Below are 18,346 nucleotides of genomic sequence, written 5' to 3' on the forward strand. Positions count from 1 at the left end.
CATGCTGATTGAGTTCGAATAACAGACTGGAATGGCTGTGAGTGGAAATCGGTGTGAGAGCTCACTCAATAGTTATTGGCAGAAAGCACTGGAGTGCCATTTTCGCTGGCAACGATGTGAGTGGGATGTCCCATTCTCTGCCAAAGAAGAGGCAAGCACCCGCTGTCAGCAACCAGCGCCAGGACCATGGACAGTTCTTCCACACGTGCCATCAATGGAAACATTACTATTAACATCACCAACAAGCTTGGTAAGCTCGGACTGGCTCACCATAATAGTTGTTACCTATGTATGCCTATTGGATATTTTTTTAATCATTCATTATTGAACTTGTCTCATCATTGAATCTCAGCTAGCTAGCTACATGCCACTGATTTGCTTAGCATACCAACATCGAATGAATAGAACAATTAGAATGAACGACTGGGTCAAAACATACAAAAATAACTAAAGTGACCAGCCCGCTTGGGTAGCAACTTCAGAATGCAGTAGTAGGTATATTCGGATGAGATATGTGGAGAATAAAGTATATACATACACAGTGAGTTAACAGCAGTATAGAAACAGAATATTAGGTGACCAGTGTTCAATTAAGCAATAATGCCTGAGAACCCGTGAATTATCGTGTGACAACTCCCTCCAAGGGCTGTATCCTGGCCCGAGGTGGGAACCGCCCTTATCGGGAGTTATCAATTTATAATTCCTGGGTATGTACAGTCGTGGCCAAAACTTTTGAGAATGACACAAATATTAATTTTCACAAAGTCTGCTGCCTCAGTTTGTATGATGGCAATTTGCATATACTCCAGAATGTTATGATGAGTGATCAGATGAATTGCAATTAATCGCAAAGTTCCTCTTTGCCATGCAAATGAACTGAATCCCCCAAAAACATTTCCACTGCATTTCAGGCGTGCCACAATGGGACCAGCTGACATCATGTCAGTGATTCTCTCGTTAACACAGGTGTGAGTGTTGACGAGAACAAGGCTGGAGATCACTCTGTCATGCTGATTGAGTTTGAATAACAGACTGGAAGCTTCAAAAGGAGGGTGGTGCTTGGAATCATTGTTCTTCCTCTGTCAACCATGGTTACCTGCAAGGAAACGTGCCGTCATCATTGCTTTGCACAAAAAGGGCTTCACAGGCAAGGATATTGCTGCCAGTATGATTGCACCTAAATCAACCATTTTTTTGGATTGTCAAGAACTTCAAGAAGAGCAGTTCAATTGTTGTGAAGAAGGCTTAAGGGCGCCCAAGAAAGTCCAGCAAGCGCCAGGACCGTCTCCTAAAGTTGATTCAGCTGCGGGATTGAGGCACCACCAGTACAGAGCTTGCTCAGGAATGGCAGCAGGCAGGTGTGAGTGCAGCTGCACGCACAGTGAGGCAAAGACCTTTGGAGGATGGCCTGGTGTCAAGAAGGGCAGCAAAGAAGCCACTTCTCTCCATGAAAAACATCAGGGACAGACTGATATTCTGCAAAAGGTACAGGGACTGGACTGCTGAGGACTGAGGTAAAGTCATTTTCTCTGATGAATCCCCTTTCTGATTGTTTGGGGCATCTGGAATAAAGCTTGTCCGGAGAAGACAAGGTGAGCGCTACCATCAGTCCTGTGTCATGCCAACAGTAAAGCATCCTGAGACTATTCATGTGTGGGGTTGCATCTCAGCCAAGGGAGTAGGCTCACTCACAATTTTGCCTAAGAACACAGCCATAAATAATGGTACCAACATTTTCCAGCATGATGGAGCACCTTGCCATAAGGCAAAAGTGACTCGGGGAACAAAACATTGATATTTTTGGTCAATGGCCAGGGAACTCCCCAGACCTTAATCCCATTGAGAACTTGTGGTCAATCCTCAAGAGGCGGGTGGACAAACAAAAACCCGCACATTCTGACAAACTCCAAGCATTGATTATGCAAGAGTGGGCTGCCATCAGTCAGGATGTGGTCCATAACTTAATTAACAGCATGCCAGGGCGGATTGCAGAGATCTTGAAAAATAAGGGTCAACACTACAATTTATGCAGCAAGACAATCGGTTCAACAGGTACAGCAGGCTTTACAAGAAAATTTGGAGAATATCAGGAAGTGGGTTTGCCAAAACAAACTTGTTTTAAACACCAAGAAAACCATAGTTATGTTGGTCTGTTCAACTAGGAAAAGGCCAAAACAGCATGGGATACAATTAAGTATGGGAGGAGTATAAATTGAAGAAGTGGCAGAAACCAAACTACTGGGAGTGCAGCTAGACAACTGCTTATCATGGTCGTCTCAAATAACTCATCTATGGAAAAAAATATTAAAACACCATGCATAATCAGAAGGATAGCTAAATATTTACCAGGACAAATTATTCAGCAAATAACAAGCATTAATTGAGAGTCAGGTGAACTACTGTTCTGTGGTCTGGGGAAATGCATCATTAAGTGAAGTTAGGAGGCTGCAGAATGCACAGAACAAAGCAGCAAGGATTGTTTTAAGGTGGAGATATGGTTCTTCTGTTGCAGTCATGCGCAGTGTTCTTGGTTGGTCATCAATCGACAGGATTATTGGAAAAAAAACATGCTTATTTTATTTCATAATATACATAATTTAAAACAGCCAAGTTCTATTCACAACGGTATTCAGTTGGTAAGCGACAGACATTCAGTAAATACTAGGAATAGATTGTCCACCATCTATGCGTTATCCAGACAGAAAAGAGAAATAGGCAAAAGAACATTTCGATTTAGAGCAATAAAGAAATTTAATAAATGAACTGAGCAAACTAGAAACCTTTTAATATATAAATGTAAACATTATTTTGAAACAATTTAAATATAGTATATAGAAATGTTGTGGGACTATAGTAGATGAAGAATCAATATTTTTTAGATTGAGTATTTATTGGGTCATTGTGTTAGTATATTATGTATGTTTGTAATACTGTATTATATGTGAAAATGTGTTTGTATTATAAATTGTATTTTAATGTTTAAGGACTCTTGGAAGATTAGTCCAAATGGGGACTAAAAGAGATACAAATCAAATACTGCAAATATTGACTCGTTGCATCAACTTCATGTAATTGTCAATAAAAGCCTTTGACACTTATGAAATGCTTGTAATTTTACTTCAGTATTCCATAGTAACATCTGACAAAAATATCTAAAGACACTGAAGCAGCAAACTTTGTGAAAATATATATTTGTGTCATTCTCAAAACTTTTTGCCACGACTGTATCCACTTCTCCACATAGTTCATCCTAATAAACCTACTACTGTACACACCATTTTCCTTCCAAATGATATATGGTCTATATACAGCATGTTTTTATATTCTGGATTCTGACACAGGCTCACTCCAATACAGGGGTAGGCAAACCTTTTGGCTCGAGGGCCACATAATACAGGTGTAGGCAAACCTTTTGTCTCGATATGCTACGAGGGCCACATAATACAGGGGTAGGCAAACCTTTTGGCTCGATACGCTACGAGGGCCACATCGGGATTTTGAAATTCATCGGAGGGCCGCATTTATTGGGGGGACAAATTGTTTGTTCAAATCAATTTGCGGGGGCTGCACGAGTGGCGCAGCGATCTAAGGCACTTGAGGCGTCACTACAGACCCGGGTTCAATCCCAGGTTGTGTCACAGCTGGCCGTGACTGGGAGACCCATGAGGTGGCACACAATTGGTCCGGGTTAGGAGAGGGTTTGGCAAGCCGAGATTTCCTTGTCCCAAGCTCTAGTGACTCCTGTCGCATGCACGCGAACATGGTCGCCAGGTGTACGGTGTTCCCTCCGACACATTGGTGCTTCTGAGTTAAGCGGGCATTGTGTCAAGAAGCAGTGCAGCTTGGCTGGGTCATGTTTCGGACTTTAAGGATGTGTTATGTTTGCATTTGATTTCAAAGTTTCAAACATCATACACTACTGTAACTTTCTATACAGCTTGGGAGCTTCAAACCTCATACACTACTGTAACTTTCTATACAGCTTGGGAGCTTCAAACCTCATACACTACTGTAACTTTCTATACAGCTTGGAAGCTTCAAACCTCATACACTACTGTAACTTTCTATACAGCTTGGGAGCTGCAAACCTCATACACTACTGTAACTTTCTATACAGCTTGGGAGCTGCAAACCTCATACACTACTGTAACTTTCTATACAGCTTGGGAGCTGCAAACCTCATACACTACTGTAACTTTCTATACAGCTTGGGAGCTGCAAACCTCATACACTACTGTAACTTTCTATACAGCTTGGGAGCTGCAAACCTCATACACTACGGTAACTTTCTATACAGCTTGGGAGCTGCAAACCTCATACACTACGGTAACTTTCGATACGCTACAACCTGCAAGGTGCACGTTAGTCTTGGCACCAACGAACCATGACCTTATTCTGATAAGACGCTATCAGGAGATTCATTGAAAGGAATACAGTGAGGGTAGATATGAGGTGTGAAATGATAGCTCTATAGCTGTGACTGTCTGACACACATACTAAACCTATTTAGGTCAGGGATCAAGAGGAAAACAGTGCAAGCAAAGTGAGTGGTGTGGTACACAGACACACACACACACACACACACACACACTCTATCCCTCCTATGGAAGGTTAATTTGCCAGTCTTCTCTACGCTACACGCTGTGTGGTCCCACTGTCATCCCAGACAGAGCTCTCTTTCTCTCTCTCTGCAGCGAGGTGAACACTATAGAGGTGCTGCTTTAGCCCCTCATCCCCCTTCACTGCCTCCCTCTCAGCTGCTCTCCACTTCGCCAATCAAATGCCACTTGCCAATGTTAGTGCTGCCATGTCACTCCAGCCACTGCAGTGGCTGTGCTCGTCTCTGCTGTTCTCATGAACAGGCAGATATTCTGCAGATATCAAATGCAGTTTTCAATCTGCGTGCCTGTAGACAAAGCAGTCAGACTTTCTTTTTCTTTCTTTCCCTGATAAGGTGACCACTTTGTTTTTCTTCCTCTCTTTTTGCATAAACCTGTCTTTCCCAGAACACCCACTCCCATTAACCCACTACCCCTGACACACAGTTTGCATCCCAAACGGCACCCTATTCCCTATACTGAGCACTACATTTGGTCAGGGCCCATGGTGCACTACTTTTGACAAAAACCCTATGTAGGGAATATGGTGCCATTTATATGGACAGGGAATTGATCCTAGACAAGTATGGTTTGGTGCAGCAGCTGCTGCTCTATCATGGGAAAATACTATGTTGGGGAGGGTGGATGTGAATGGGTCTGGGGAGGGCAAGGTTTGAAGTGGATGGGGCTGGGGAGGTTTGAGGGGTATGGGGAGGGTTAAGGTGGATTGGGTGGGGGAGGGTTGAGGTGGATGAGGGAAGGGGAGGATTGAGGTGGATGGGGACAGGTTGAGGGGGATGGGGCTGGGGACAGGTTGAGGGGGCTGGGGAGGGTTGAGGTGGATGGTGTTGAGGTGGATGGGGCAGAGGACAGGTTGAGGTGGACTGGGCAGAGGACAGTTTGAGGGGGATGGAGCTGGGGACAGGTTGAGGGGGAAAGGGGCAGGTTGAGGTGGATGGGGCAGAGGACCGGTTGAGGTGGATTGGGCAGAGGACAGTTTGAGGGAGATGGAGCTGGGGACAGGTTGAGGGGGCTGGGGTTGGGGACAGGTTGATGGGGAGGGTGGATGGGGAGGTTTGAGGTGGCTGGGGATGGGGAGGGCAAGGTTTGAAGTGGATGGGGTGGGGGAGGGTTGAGGTGGGTGGGGTGGGGGAGGGTTGAGGTGGGTAGGGTGGGGGAGGGTTGAGGTGGATGGGGCTAGAAAAGGGGAGGCTTGAGGTGGATGGGGACAGGTTGGGGGGGATGGAGCTGGGGACAGGTTGGGGGGAGGGGGATGGGGACAGGTTGAGGGGGATTGCGCTGAAGACAGGTTGAGGTGGATGGGGCAAAGGACAGGTTGAGTTTGAGGGGGATGGGGCTGGGGACAGGTTGAGGTGGTTGGGGCAGAGGACAGGTTGAGGTTGAGGGGGATGGGGCAGAGGACAGGTTGAGGGGGATGGGGCTGGGGACAGGTTGAGGGGGATTGAGCTGAAGACAGTTTGAGGTGGATGGGGCAGAGGACAGGTTGAGGGGGATGGGGCTGGGGACAGGTTGAAGGGGATGGGAACAGGTTGAAGGGGATGGGAACAGGTTGAGGGGGATGGGGACGGGGACAGGGACAGGTTGAGGGGGATGGGAACAGGTTGAGGGGGATGGGGACAGGGACAGGTTGAGAGGGATGGGGACAGGTTAAAGGGGATGGGAACAGGTTGAGGGGGATGGGAACAGGGACGGATTCAGAGGGATGAGGACCGGTTGAAGGGGATGGGAACAGGTTGAGGGGGATGGGGACAGGGACAGGTTGAGGGGGATGGGAACAGGTTGAGGGGGATGGGGACAGGGACAGGTTGAGAGGGATGGGGACAGGTTGAAGGGGATGGGGACAGGTTGAGGGGGATGGGGACAGGTTGAGGGGGATGGGGACAGGTTGAGGGGGATGGGGACAGGTTGAGGGGGACGGGGACAGGTTGAGGGGGACGGGAACAGGTTGAGGGGGATGGGGACGGGGACAGGTTGAGGGGGATGGGGACAGGGACAGGTTGAGAGGGATGGGGACAGGTTGAGGGGGATGGGGACAGGTTGAAGGGGATGGGAACAGGTTGAGGGGGGTGGGAATAGGTTGAGGGGGATGGGGACAGGTTGAGGGGGACGGGGACAGGTTGAGGGGGACGGGAACAGGTTGAGGGGGATGGGGACGGGGACAGGTTGAGGGGGACGGGAACAGGTTGAGGGGGACGGGAACAGGTTGAGGGGGACGGGGGACAGGTTGACGGGGACGGGAACAGGTTGAGGGGGATGGGGACAGGGACTGGTTGAGAGGGATGGGGACAGATTGAGGGGGATGGGGACAGGTTGAGGGGGATGGGGACAGGTTGAGTGGATTGGGCTGGGTAGAGGACCTTGCAGCAGCTAGGGGCTGAGGATGGGGGGGCTGGGGATGGGTGAAGGGGTTTGGGATGGATGGATGGGACTGGGCAAGTGGCTGTATCTGAAACTTAGTACTGGGTGGAGTGCAGGAACCCTCCCTCCCTTCAGACACCCAGCCCAGTGCTGGACCAGACAGTGTCCTGAAGCACGTAGCTAAGTGTCTCTGTGTCGTACGCAATTAGCATAGCTTTAATTAAGAACAAGGTCCCACCCTGCGTTAATCACTCATATCTAATTGGTCCGTTAATGGAGGGTGGCCATTAAGTCGTTACGCAGAAAAAACCCTCTGAAGGTTGATACTTCACCTGAGAACACAGCGGCATCAGCTTTCTGATTACAGAGAATCTTTCTGCACCGGTAAAGTCACTGTTGTGAACTCCTGGTACTTTTCATGGGCTACAAAATGGAAAATAACGTTGCAGATAAAGTTTGGAATGACACAATTTCATGTGTACAGAATCTAAAGACCTGTATCACTATACTGAGAGCTTTGCCTTTTCTAAAAGGATATAGTTGGGTGTTTTTTTTCTTCTTTCGGGGCCCCCATACTACACAACGGGGATAAGGAAGTGATTTGCTGTTTGGGGTAAGTTTATCAAAAACATGGAAAATCACAAAAAAAGGTTTCTAGACATTTCTATAACATGTCATTTACATAAAGAGGTTTGGTTGTAAAATGTCTCCTTTAATTCTGCAGACAGACAGTGTGGTGTAACCGCTGGGCAGAGTAGGAATGCTAATCTAGGATCAGTTTAGCCGTTTAAATAATAATGTATCCTAGATCAAAACTCCTACTCTTAGATGCTTTGTGAATATGGGTCCAGTCCGGGTGCTGGCTGGTTATGTCTCCAGACAGACAAACAGAGTACCAACTGTCACTTCCATTGTGTCTTTTGAAGCTGTCTGTGGTTACCCCTGTTGTGCTAAACCCACAGTGTCATGATAACTGTCTTAAAAGGCTTAGAAACAAGAGAGAATAACATAAAAACAAATAAGGGAATGTGCCAAGAACCTGAAGCCTGGGCTTCCACAGTGTACAAAACGTCGGCACGGCAACCATTTCCTGGTTATTGACACAGTAGTAACAACACGCATGATTAAGCTGAGCACGGCACAAATCAGGCCTGCACAGGTGCAGCTAGCACTGAGCATATTTCAGTTAATTAACCACACACACACACACACAAAATGCAATGATTTATTCTTTGACACTCAAATAGCTTACAGAATGATTTGCGTTCAAGTTCTCAAATTGATGTGAGCAACACAAAGCTTACATATCTCTTCGTATTGGACAAGTTGAGGTAGTGTCTCTCTGTTTCACTCTGTTTTCTCTCTACTGAACACGACCATGGTCATGACGTCTGCCCTCTCTTCTCCGTCTCTATCTGTCAGAGCAGGCATTTGTCTGTGATGAAACATCATGCTGACATCACCAGCTGTTTCCATTGACTCCGATTCCACTTTCAAAATACAGGGCTTCAATTTACCCTGGGCCTGATTGACAGGTTTCCCCGGTCTTCAGACACTCTGAGCCTGCTGTCTGTCTACCCTAGGTCCTCTGAGCCGTGTATGGCATATTGAACATGGAATAATAACGGAATCTCTGTCTCTCTCCATTCTAATTCTTTCTCCCCCCTCTCTCTCTCTCGCTCTCTTTCTCTCTCGATCTCAATCTCTCTCTATTGTCTCAAGGGACCATTATGCTCTGTTGATTTTTATTAAAATTGCATTTAACCTTTTATTTAACTAGGCAAGTCAGTTAAGAACAAATTCTTATTTACAATGACGGCCTACCAAAAGGCAAAAGACCTCCTGCTGGGACGAGGGCTGGCGATGAAAAATAAAATCTAGGAGAAAACACACATCACGACAAGAGAGACAACACTACATAAAGAGAGACCTAACTTAACAAGGCAGAAACACATGACAACACAGCATGGTAGCAACACAACATGGCAGCAGCACGACATGGTAGCAGCACAAAACATGATACAAACATTGGGCACAGACAACAGCACAAAGGTTAAGAAGGTAGAGACAATAATACATCACATAAAACAGCCACAACTGTCAGTAAGAGTGTCCATGATTGAGTCTTTGAATGAAGAGATTGAGATAAAACTGTCCAGTTTGAGTGTTTGTAGCAGCTCGTTCCAGTCGCTAGCTGTAGAGAACTGAAAAGATGAGCGACCCAGGGATGTGTTTGCTTTGGGGACCTTTAACAGAAAGTGACTAGCAGAACGGGTGTTGTATGTGGAGGTTGAGGGCTGCAGTAGATATCTCTGATAGGAGGGAGTGAGGGCAAAGAGCGTTTTATAAATAAGCATCAACCAGTGGGTCTTGCGATGGGTATACAGAGATGACCAGTTTACAGAGGAGTATAGTGTGCAGTGATGCGCCCTATAAGGAGCATTGGTGGCAAATCTGATGGCCGAATGGTAAAGAACATCTAGCCACTCGAGAGCACCGTTACCTGCCTATAAATTACGTGTCCGTAATCTAGCACGGGTAGGATGGTCATCTGAATCAGGGTTAGTTTGGCAGCTGGGGTGAAAGAGGAGTGATTATGATAGAGGAAACCAAGTCTAGATTTAACTTTAGCCTGCAGCTTTGATATGTGCTGAGAGAAGGACAGTGTACCGTCTAGCCATACTCACAAGTACTTATATGAGGGGACTAGCTCAAGCTCTAAACCCTCAGAGGTAGTAATCACACCTGTGGGGAGCGTTCTTCTTACCAAACCACATGACCTTTGTTTTGGAGGTGTTGAGGGGGATCTGGAGTTGTCCCTTCAAACTGGTGTTTTTCTTACAGGCTGGTACACATGAGCGCGATGCTGCATGATGTCTGAGGTTTGAAAGTGGATGTCCTGTAGGCATCTTCACCCAATAAAGGGAATTTAAAAAATTCAAATTCTCTCTCTACAGGTGGATGCTGGCTGGATTGGGTTCTGGTCTGTCGTGGGCGGCTGTGTATTTGGAGTGGCCATGGCCAGGTAAGCAACAGAAACAGCAGATCATTTCCATGTGGTTTAACATTGTAGCGTGACTTTACTGTCTGCCTCCAACATGCTATGGTAATGTGATCATGTTGGACTGCTATTGTTATAGACTGTCTAGAATATGATGGCCTGAGAAGATGTGCGATGTCCTAAAAGGCTCACAGCGGGAATTATGGCTTATGATCCACAGGCTTAATTCAAATTCCTCAAAAGTCCTGAAATCATTGAAGGATTTACGTTGAATCAGGCCTCTAGATACTGTCTACAGTAGGCCTCGTCCAGTCTGAATCTAGCCTCTAGATACTGTCTAAACTAGGCCTCGTCCAGTCTGAATCTGGATAAAATATGCTGTCTACTACAGTAGGCCTTGTCCAGTCTGAATCTGGCCCCTAGATGCTGTCTACAGCAGGCCTCGTCCAGTCTGAATCTGGCCTCTAGATGCTGTCTACAGTAGGCCTCGTCCAGTCTGAATCTGGCCTCTAGATGCTGTCTACAGTATGCCTCGTCCAGTCTGAATCTGGCCCCTAGATGCTGTCTACAGTAGGCCTCGTCCAGTCTGAATCTGGCCCCTGGATGCTGTCTACAGTAGGCCCACTCTTGTCTGCAGTTAGGCTGTGCTGGTACTATGCCAGACTACAAACAGCTAGCTGTGTCCAGCGGAGTGTGAGGAGAGATCCTCCTAGTAATAGGCTTGTCTCATAAATTCAGCCCTAAATGATCTCCCTGGACCTGGTGAGCCGTCAAATTAGAGGATAAGCATACACTCGTTTAGTATCGTCAAATTAAGTATGCCTGAAAATATACGGTCCATGTTTGGTCGTAATAGCTTTGGCTCTGCCTCCAATGCCTGTCAACAAGATTAGCAACTAGAAACCATTGCTAAGTATGTTCACAGCAATATGTTCACAAGAATATGTTGACAGGAATAAATGGGTGTACTACTCTGTCCCTGGACTCTCTCTGCTTGTTCTGCATTCCAGTCTGGTTCTCTAACCTTGTCACATTTCAGTATTTAGTGATATCAATAATGAAAAATGCTTCCCCAGGTTTGTTTTTAAGAGGCAGAGGATGTTTTTTTTTTTGGAGGGGGTGGGGTGGGGGTTAGGAGTCTCAGGCTATATCCCAAATGCCTATGAGTCCTGGTCAAAACTTGTGCACTACGTAGGGAAAAGGGTGCAATTTGGGATGTACACTCAAACCCCTTAGCTCCACTCTTTCCCTCCACCCCTCTCTCTCTGTCTCGCTGTCTCTATCTCAATCTCAATGTATTAAGTCCATGGTTGTGATAGACGAAGGGAGATGAATGAGTGAATAGTAATGCAGTAGGTCATGTCCGTGTAGCTGGTGGATAGAGCCATACACCGTAGGCCCCAAACTGTGGACTATGCAGAAGGAAGGGATCAGTCGTCTAGCTGAAAGATATATATTCATCGCACGGCCCAATCAGCACTTCCAGGCAGGGCCAACGTCTCACTGCGCTGTAATTAGGAAAATTAGACCATGACTCTACACTATTGATTCATGGAAGTATTCTGTTCTTGGTACAGGCTGGAGTGGATCTACACATGTAGGATCTTAATTTGATCACCCTGTTGCAGGAAATGTAACATTTGTAGTGTATTTGAGGTTTTACATTTTTTTTTTGTTTGTTTGTAATTCCAACTTTGAATTAAAAAATGTATCAGCCCCTACAAAAATGTTCATTAATTAATTATTTTCCTGCTGTTGCAAACAGAATATATTATTTGTTTGGTGTCGATCCAGGTTTAATGAGGTTTGGGTAAGGTTTGCCTCTGTTTGCAACCTCTGGTTATATGCAACAGCAAGTTGAAACAGAAACAGGGTTCTAGATTTGCATTGTAGGAGAGAAACAGAAATAGAACAGAGGGGGAGAACTAACTCATTAATGAGTCTCTGTCACGCAGTTGATTGGCTTCCTCCTCACGTCTGGCTAAATTGGCCATCTGTTGGGGGTTAGCTAAGGGAGGTGTGTGTGTGTGTGTGTGTGTTGCCATGATGGGTGATGTGTTTGGGAAGCGCAGTAACAGATTCCCCGGTTACCTAGCACTGGATCCTTGCTGACACCATTAATGATCCTTTGCCTACTGTTTTTCTGTTGATAGAGATGCTGAGTTACATTACAGAGCACACATTAACACACACACACACACACACACACACACACACACACACACACACTCCTGTGCCTGAACGCCTCACCTTACGTCACACAAACATCAGAGAGCAGCTTGCAATGGGCAGCAGAAAAATAGCCCAATTAAAAACTTTTGCTGCAGGTGTTATGGTCATACTAAATTTGTCACATGCGCCAAATACAACAGGTGTAGTGAAATGCTTACTTACAAGCCCTTAGCCAACGATGCGGTTAAGAAAATACCTAAAAACAAAAAGTAACAGATAAGAGTAACAAATCATTAAAGAGCAGCAGTAAATAACAATAGCGGGACTATATACAGGGGGTACCGGTACAGAGTCAATGTGCGGGGGCACCGGGGTCGAGGTAATTGAGGTAATATGTACATGTAGGTAGAGTTATTAAAGTGACTATGCATAGATAATAACTGAGAGTAGCAGCAGCGTAGAAGGGGGTAGAAGCTGTTAAGAAGCATTTTGAACCTCGACTTGGCGCTCCGGTACCGCTTGCCGTGCGGTAGCAGAGAGAACAGTCTATGACTACGGTGGCTAGAGTCTTAGACAATTTTTAGGGCCTTCCTCTGACACCGCCTGGTATAGAGGGCCTGGATGGCAGGAAGCTAGTGCCTTGCGGTCGGAGGCCGAGCTGTTGACATACCAGGCAGCGACGCAATCCGTCAGGATGCTCTCGTTGGTGCAGCTGTAGAACCTTTTGAGAATCTGAGGACCCATGCCAAATCTTTTCAGTCTCCTGAGGGGGAATATGTTTCACGACTTTCTTGGTGTGCTTGGACCATGTTAGTTTGTTGGTGATGTGGACGCCAAGGAACTTGAAGCTCTCAACCTGCTCCACAACAGCCCCGTCGATGAGAATGGGGGCTGCTCGCTCCTCCTTTTCCTGTGGTCCACAATCATCTCCTTTGTCTTGATTACATTGAGGGATAGGTTGTTGTCCTGGCACCACACGCTCAGGTCTCTGACCTCCTCCCTATGGCTTGTTTCGTCGTTGCCTGTGATCAGGCCTACCACTGTCGTGTCATCAGCAAACTTAATGATGGTGTTGGAGTCGTGCCTGGTACAAAGTAGTTTGCTTCATGGGATGTGCTTTGTGATAGCCAAACAAACACTCCCCAACACATACACGCACACACACACGTGCTCCCAAATAAAAGGGGGAGGAGAAGGGGGAGAGAGAGAAATGTCTTTGTTCTTTTGAAACTTTTATATGTAATGTTTACTGTTCATTTTTTATTGTTTATTTCACTTTTGTCACTTGTCACTTGCTTTGGTAATGTTAACACACAGTTGAAGTCGGAAGTTTAGTTTTGGCAAGTCGGTTAGGACATCTACTTTGCATGACACAAGTAATTTTTCCAACAATTGTTTACAGACAGATTATTTCACTTAATTCACTGTATTATTATTCTGACATTTCACATTCTTAAAATAAAGTGGTGATCCTAACTGACCTAAGACAGAGACTTTTTAGTGAGGTTAAATGTCAGGAATTGTGAAACTGAGTTTAAATGTATTTGGCTAAGGTGAATGTAAACGTCTGACTTCAACTCTATGTTTCCCATGCCAATAAAGCCATTCAATTGAATTAATTGAGGAAGGGGGAGAAGAAGGGGGAAGGGGAAGTCGGTGGGGGGGGGGAGAGGGTGAGGGAAAGGGAGAGTTTTTACCCACACTGACTCACATTAAAGGCTTGAAAAATGATAATGTATTTATGTTTAGATGAACAAGAGATTTAAAATGAGTAATTAAAGTTACTGAATTTGGCCTATTTTTTGGGGCTAGTGATGGCCGTTGTCGCTCTGTGATATCATTCCGTGGTCCTGTGTGACTCAGTTGGTCGAGCATGGTGCTTGCATCACCAGGGTTGTGGGTTTGATTCCCACAGGGGACCAATATGAAAATGTATGCACTCACTATTGTAAATCGCTCTGGATTAGAGCATCTGCCAAATTACGAAAAATGTAACATGTTTGACTGGTTCGGTCATTCAGTCCATGCCCTTGTCTTAGATCAGAATAGAGACAAATAGACCTGGTAATGTTCATATCAAATTAAATAAGAATTGAATTATTTCTGAGGTTAGCCAGAGGAGAATGTGATGCTACAGAATATTCAAGCCTCACTATCTTCATGCCAATAAATCTGACACAACTGTAATTTATGTGCTTTTAGTTGAGACATTACCTCACAACAAGATATGTTTATTCTCCTGTCTTGTCAGCTGACTTTGTAGGGCATAAAGGAGTCTTGAATTATGCTTCTTAGATTCAGTCATGCTGCATTTATTAATGGTGTCAATGCACAAATGATATATGAGTTTCAGAGGGAAGATACATGATACCGGTGGTGGTTGGAGGTAGGGGACTGTTACCCAACAAGATGAAGGGTTGACTGGGCTGCAGTCTGGCAAAGCCAGGGGAGAGTTGGAGAGTTGGGTCTGGGGGGAGCTAGTGGTAGATGGGTAGGAGCTAAGGGCTTTGGTCAGGGAAAAAGTTAGCAGACTTGGTTGGGAAGTGCTTTGCTGAAAGCACCCACTTCTAGGGTCCAGCATCCATGTAACGTGTACACTTCCAATAAGTAGTGTACATAATTCTGTTATGATTCTCAGCCCATTAATGAATAGAAAGTGTAGATCCTAGATGTATTCTTCAGTCAGACAGAACACTGTGGGGGTGATATGTTAAAACGGTGACAGATATGTCCACACACAAACAGTGCATCAGTGCCGGGCACAGACCTTTTCAGGGAGCAGGTGCTCAAACTGTATTTTCGTATATAGTGATTGGCTAGTCTAGACTACCTGTGTTGGGTTGTTGATGTTGGGTCTTTCTGCCTTAGCCAACCAGACCCAATATTGATGATGATTTAAATCAAGGGTTATCCTGCCGTAGCAGGACTTTTGATTTGTAAAGTAGGTAGCTTGCTTAGGTAGCTTGCTACACGACCGGTAGGCGCATCTCCCAAGCTCAAGCCATGCATGTTTGGATACTGGGTGCACACAATCTCTGTACAGGGTAAGGGTAATGGTGGGGTGGCAAAACCTGATGACTTCACAATGACTTGGGAGCAGTGGGTTCAAAACAACAATGTCAAAGGGCCGGTGGGAGGGCACAGGTAGTCCCCTTTCTGTGCACGTGCCTGCAGTGCCTCTGAATGTCGAATCTAAAATGAACTCACTGAAAATAAATGGTTTGAAGCTAAACCGTTTTGTTGGCCGAGAGGCCAAACTGATTTCTGTCATATGTTCCCTGACTACACTTTTATTGAACTCTGAGAGACTGTGATGGTAATTAAACATTTCCTGTGTTTTCTTTCCATAAATAGTTCATTGTCAGGTTGAACACTCTCTGAAGCATCTTTTCTGAGCACAACATAACAATTGGCAATTAGTGTCTTTCCACTACCAGCTTCTATATGTACGATGTTGAAAGGTTCTATGTACGATGTTGAAAGGTTCTATGTATGATGTTGAAAGGTTCTATGTATGATGTTGAAAGGTTCTATGTACGATGTTGTTAGGTTCTAATTCTCAGAGTAAAAACTCTACGGACCATATGAAAGCTCAAACCAAGCTTAATCTCCCAGACGATCAATACAGCTGCATTAGACAAAGACATATTCACACAAGCACTGATATTTAACCCTTTCACCTAGGCTGAGTCTCTTCCTACACATCTGAACAACATCATTCTTTACTAAGTGATACGGGCCATAAACTTTTATTTCTCCCCTAATGTGACCTGACCTGATCTCGACCCCCCCCCCCCTCCATCACTAATCTATGGCTCTCTCCCCTTATCAATGCCTGCCACATGTGATCGCTTCCCTGCACTCGACACACAGCTGTCATGGTGCCTGGTACCAGACTGTGTCTCTTCTCCTCCCAAAGGATCCCTCCCTGATGGCTAACAATAACATATCCTGACATAATGTAAACATTATACATTACCTTCTCTCCCTCAGTGACATGAATAAGTACATTTCATATTCTCAGAATCCAACACTGCGTTCTGTGCTGGCAAATATACCCAGAGGACAGGAGTAAACCTGTCAGGGGTTGGTGGTTCAACACATGCTGAGGGGAATGCTAAAACACAAGAGGTTTTGTTTGGACAGCTTGTCTGGATGGATAGAGAGGAACAGACATCAAATATCTGCCTGCTTGCTTCACAGTCACTGGTGATCTAAATTACATCAGCTCATATCATGGTGTATGGCTGTAAACTGTCACCAGTTGTAACCCACGGACTGCTACATTCTCCTGTCACCATGTCTGCTTCCTTTTAATGCATGGTGACATGGAGGCATATAAGTCTATCTGAAACATGTTTACACATTTGTATTTGGAAGCATGCCATGTTAAGCCATTTCTGAAGCATACCAAATTAGGCCAGGTTATACGAGTTGTTGTTTGGTTTTGTTGTTGTTTCAAACAATAGTTTGATTGTTTCTGTCTGTGTGCTCCAGGTTTACTAACTCGGTCTCTGTCTCTCCCCAGGTTTGCAGACTCTATCCGGGGCATGCTGAAGCTCATCCTGGTCCTGATGATGGCTGGGGCTTCCCTGGCCTCCACCTGGTTCACACTCACTTGTCTAACCAGGCTCACACACCTACCCTCCACTGCAGGTAGGCCTGGTAGAGCATGGTTTCCATGTCAGGAAGTGAGCATTTTACATGTAGGCAGTGCAACTGGCGTACACCCAGAGCATCCTAGAGCCACAATGGATACTTCAATAGCAGACTTGTCCTTTAGATTCAGGAAGGAACACATGGACTTAGTATAGTAAGTAGCCATTGGCTTGTGCTAGTCAGAATGGCTCACAGGAGCAGGAGTGAGGTAGCTGTTTCTGTAGTGAGGCAGCTTCATGTACGGTACCAGTCAAAGGTTTGGACACACCTACTCATTCAAGGGTTTTTCTTTATTTTCACTATTTTCTACATTGTAAAATCATAGTGAAGACATTGCAACTCTGAAATAACACATATGGAATCATGTAGTAACCATAAAAGTGTTAAACAAATCAAAATGGCAGAGAGGAGCGGCTGCGTCAACAACCCAACACAGGTAGTCTAGACTAGCCAATCACTATATACTAAAATACAGTTTCAGAACCTGCACCCTGAAAGGTCTGTGCCCGGCCCTGATGCACTGTCTGTGTGTGGATCACATCTGTCACTGTTTTAACATATTTATTTATTTTATTTAACCAGGTAGGCAAGTTGATAACAAGTTCTCATTTACAATTGCGACCTGGCCAAGATAAAGCAAAGCAGTTCGACACATACAACAACACAGAGTTACACATGGAGTAAAACAAACATACAGTCAATAATACAGTAGAAAAATAAGTCTATATACAATGTGAGCAAATGAGGTGAGAAGGGAGGTAAAGGCAAAAAAGGACATGGTGGCAAAGTAAATAAAATATAGCAAGTAAAACACTGGAATGGTAGATTTGCAATGGAAGAATGTGCAAAGTAGAGAGAGAAATAATGGGGTGCAAAGGAGCAAAATAAATAAATAAATACAGTAGGGAAAGAGGTAGTTGTTTGGGCTAAATTATAGATGGGCTATGTACAGGTGCAGTAATCTGTGAGCTGCTCTGACAGCTGGTGCTTAAAGCTAGTGAGGGAGAAGTGTTTCCAGTTTCAGAGATTTTTGTAGTTCGTTCCAGTCATTGGCAGCAGAGAACTGGAAGGAGAGGCGGCCAAAGGAAGAATTGGTTTTGGGGGTGACCAGAGATATACCTGCTGGAGCGCGTGCTACAGGTGGGTGCTGCTATGGTGACCAGCGAGCTAAGGGGGGACATTACCTAGCAGGGTCTTGTAGATGACCTGGAGCCAGTGGGTTTGGCGACGAGTATGAAGCGAGGGCCAGCCAACGAGAGCGTACAGGTCGCAGTGGTGGGTAGTATATGGGGCTTTGGTGACAAAACGGATGGCCCTGTGATAGACTGCATCCAATTTGTTAAGTAGAGTGTTGGAGGCTATTTTGTAAATGACATCGCCGAAGTCGAGGATCGGTAGGATGGTCAGTTTTACAAGGGTATGTTTGGCAGCATGAGTGAAGGATGCTTTGTTGCGAAATAAAGCCAATTCTAGATTTAACTTTGGATTGGAGATGTTTGATGTGAGTCTGGAAGGAAAGTTTACAGTCTAACCAGAC

The 18,346-nt window shown here is 45.3% G+C and overlaps 1 protein-coding gene across 1 annotated transcript in view; it reads left to right on the forward strand.

Moving 5' to 3' along the window:
• The window catches only part of LOC139380839 (solute carrier family 49 member 4 homolog), a 72,995-nt gene that overhangs the window by 33,724 nt on the left and 20,925 nt on the right, over positions 1-18,346 (forward strand). The window contains exons 6-7 of the mRNA XM_071123936.1: positions 9,935-10,002; positions 16,679-16,806. Coding sequence (XP_070980037.1) covers positions 9,935-10,002; positions 16,679-16,806 — 196 coding nt within the window. The remainder of the gene's footprint in view (positions 1-9,934; positions 10,003-16,678; positions 16,807-18,346) is intronic.

Source organism: Oncorhynchus clarkii, chromosome 22 (assembly GCF_045791955.1).
Source record: "Oncorhynchus clarkii lewisi isolate Uvic-CL-2024 chromosome 22, UVic_Ocla_1.0, whole genome shotgun sequence".
Classification (NCBI taxonomy): Eukaryota; Metazoa; Chordata; class Actinopteri; order Salmoniformes; family Salmonidae; genus Oncorhynchus; species Oncorhynchus clarkii.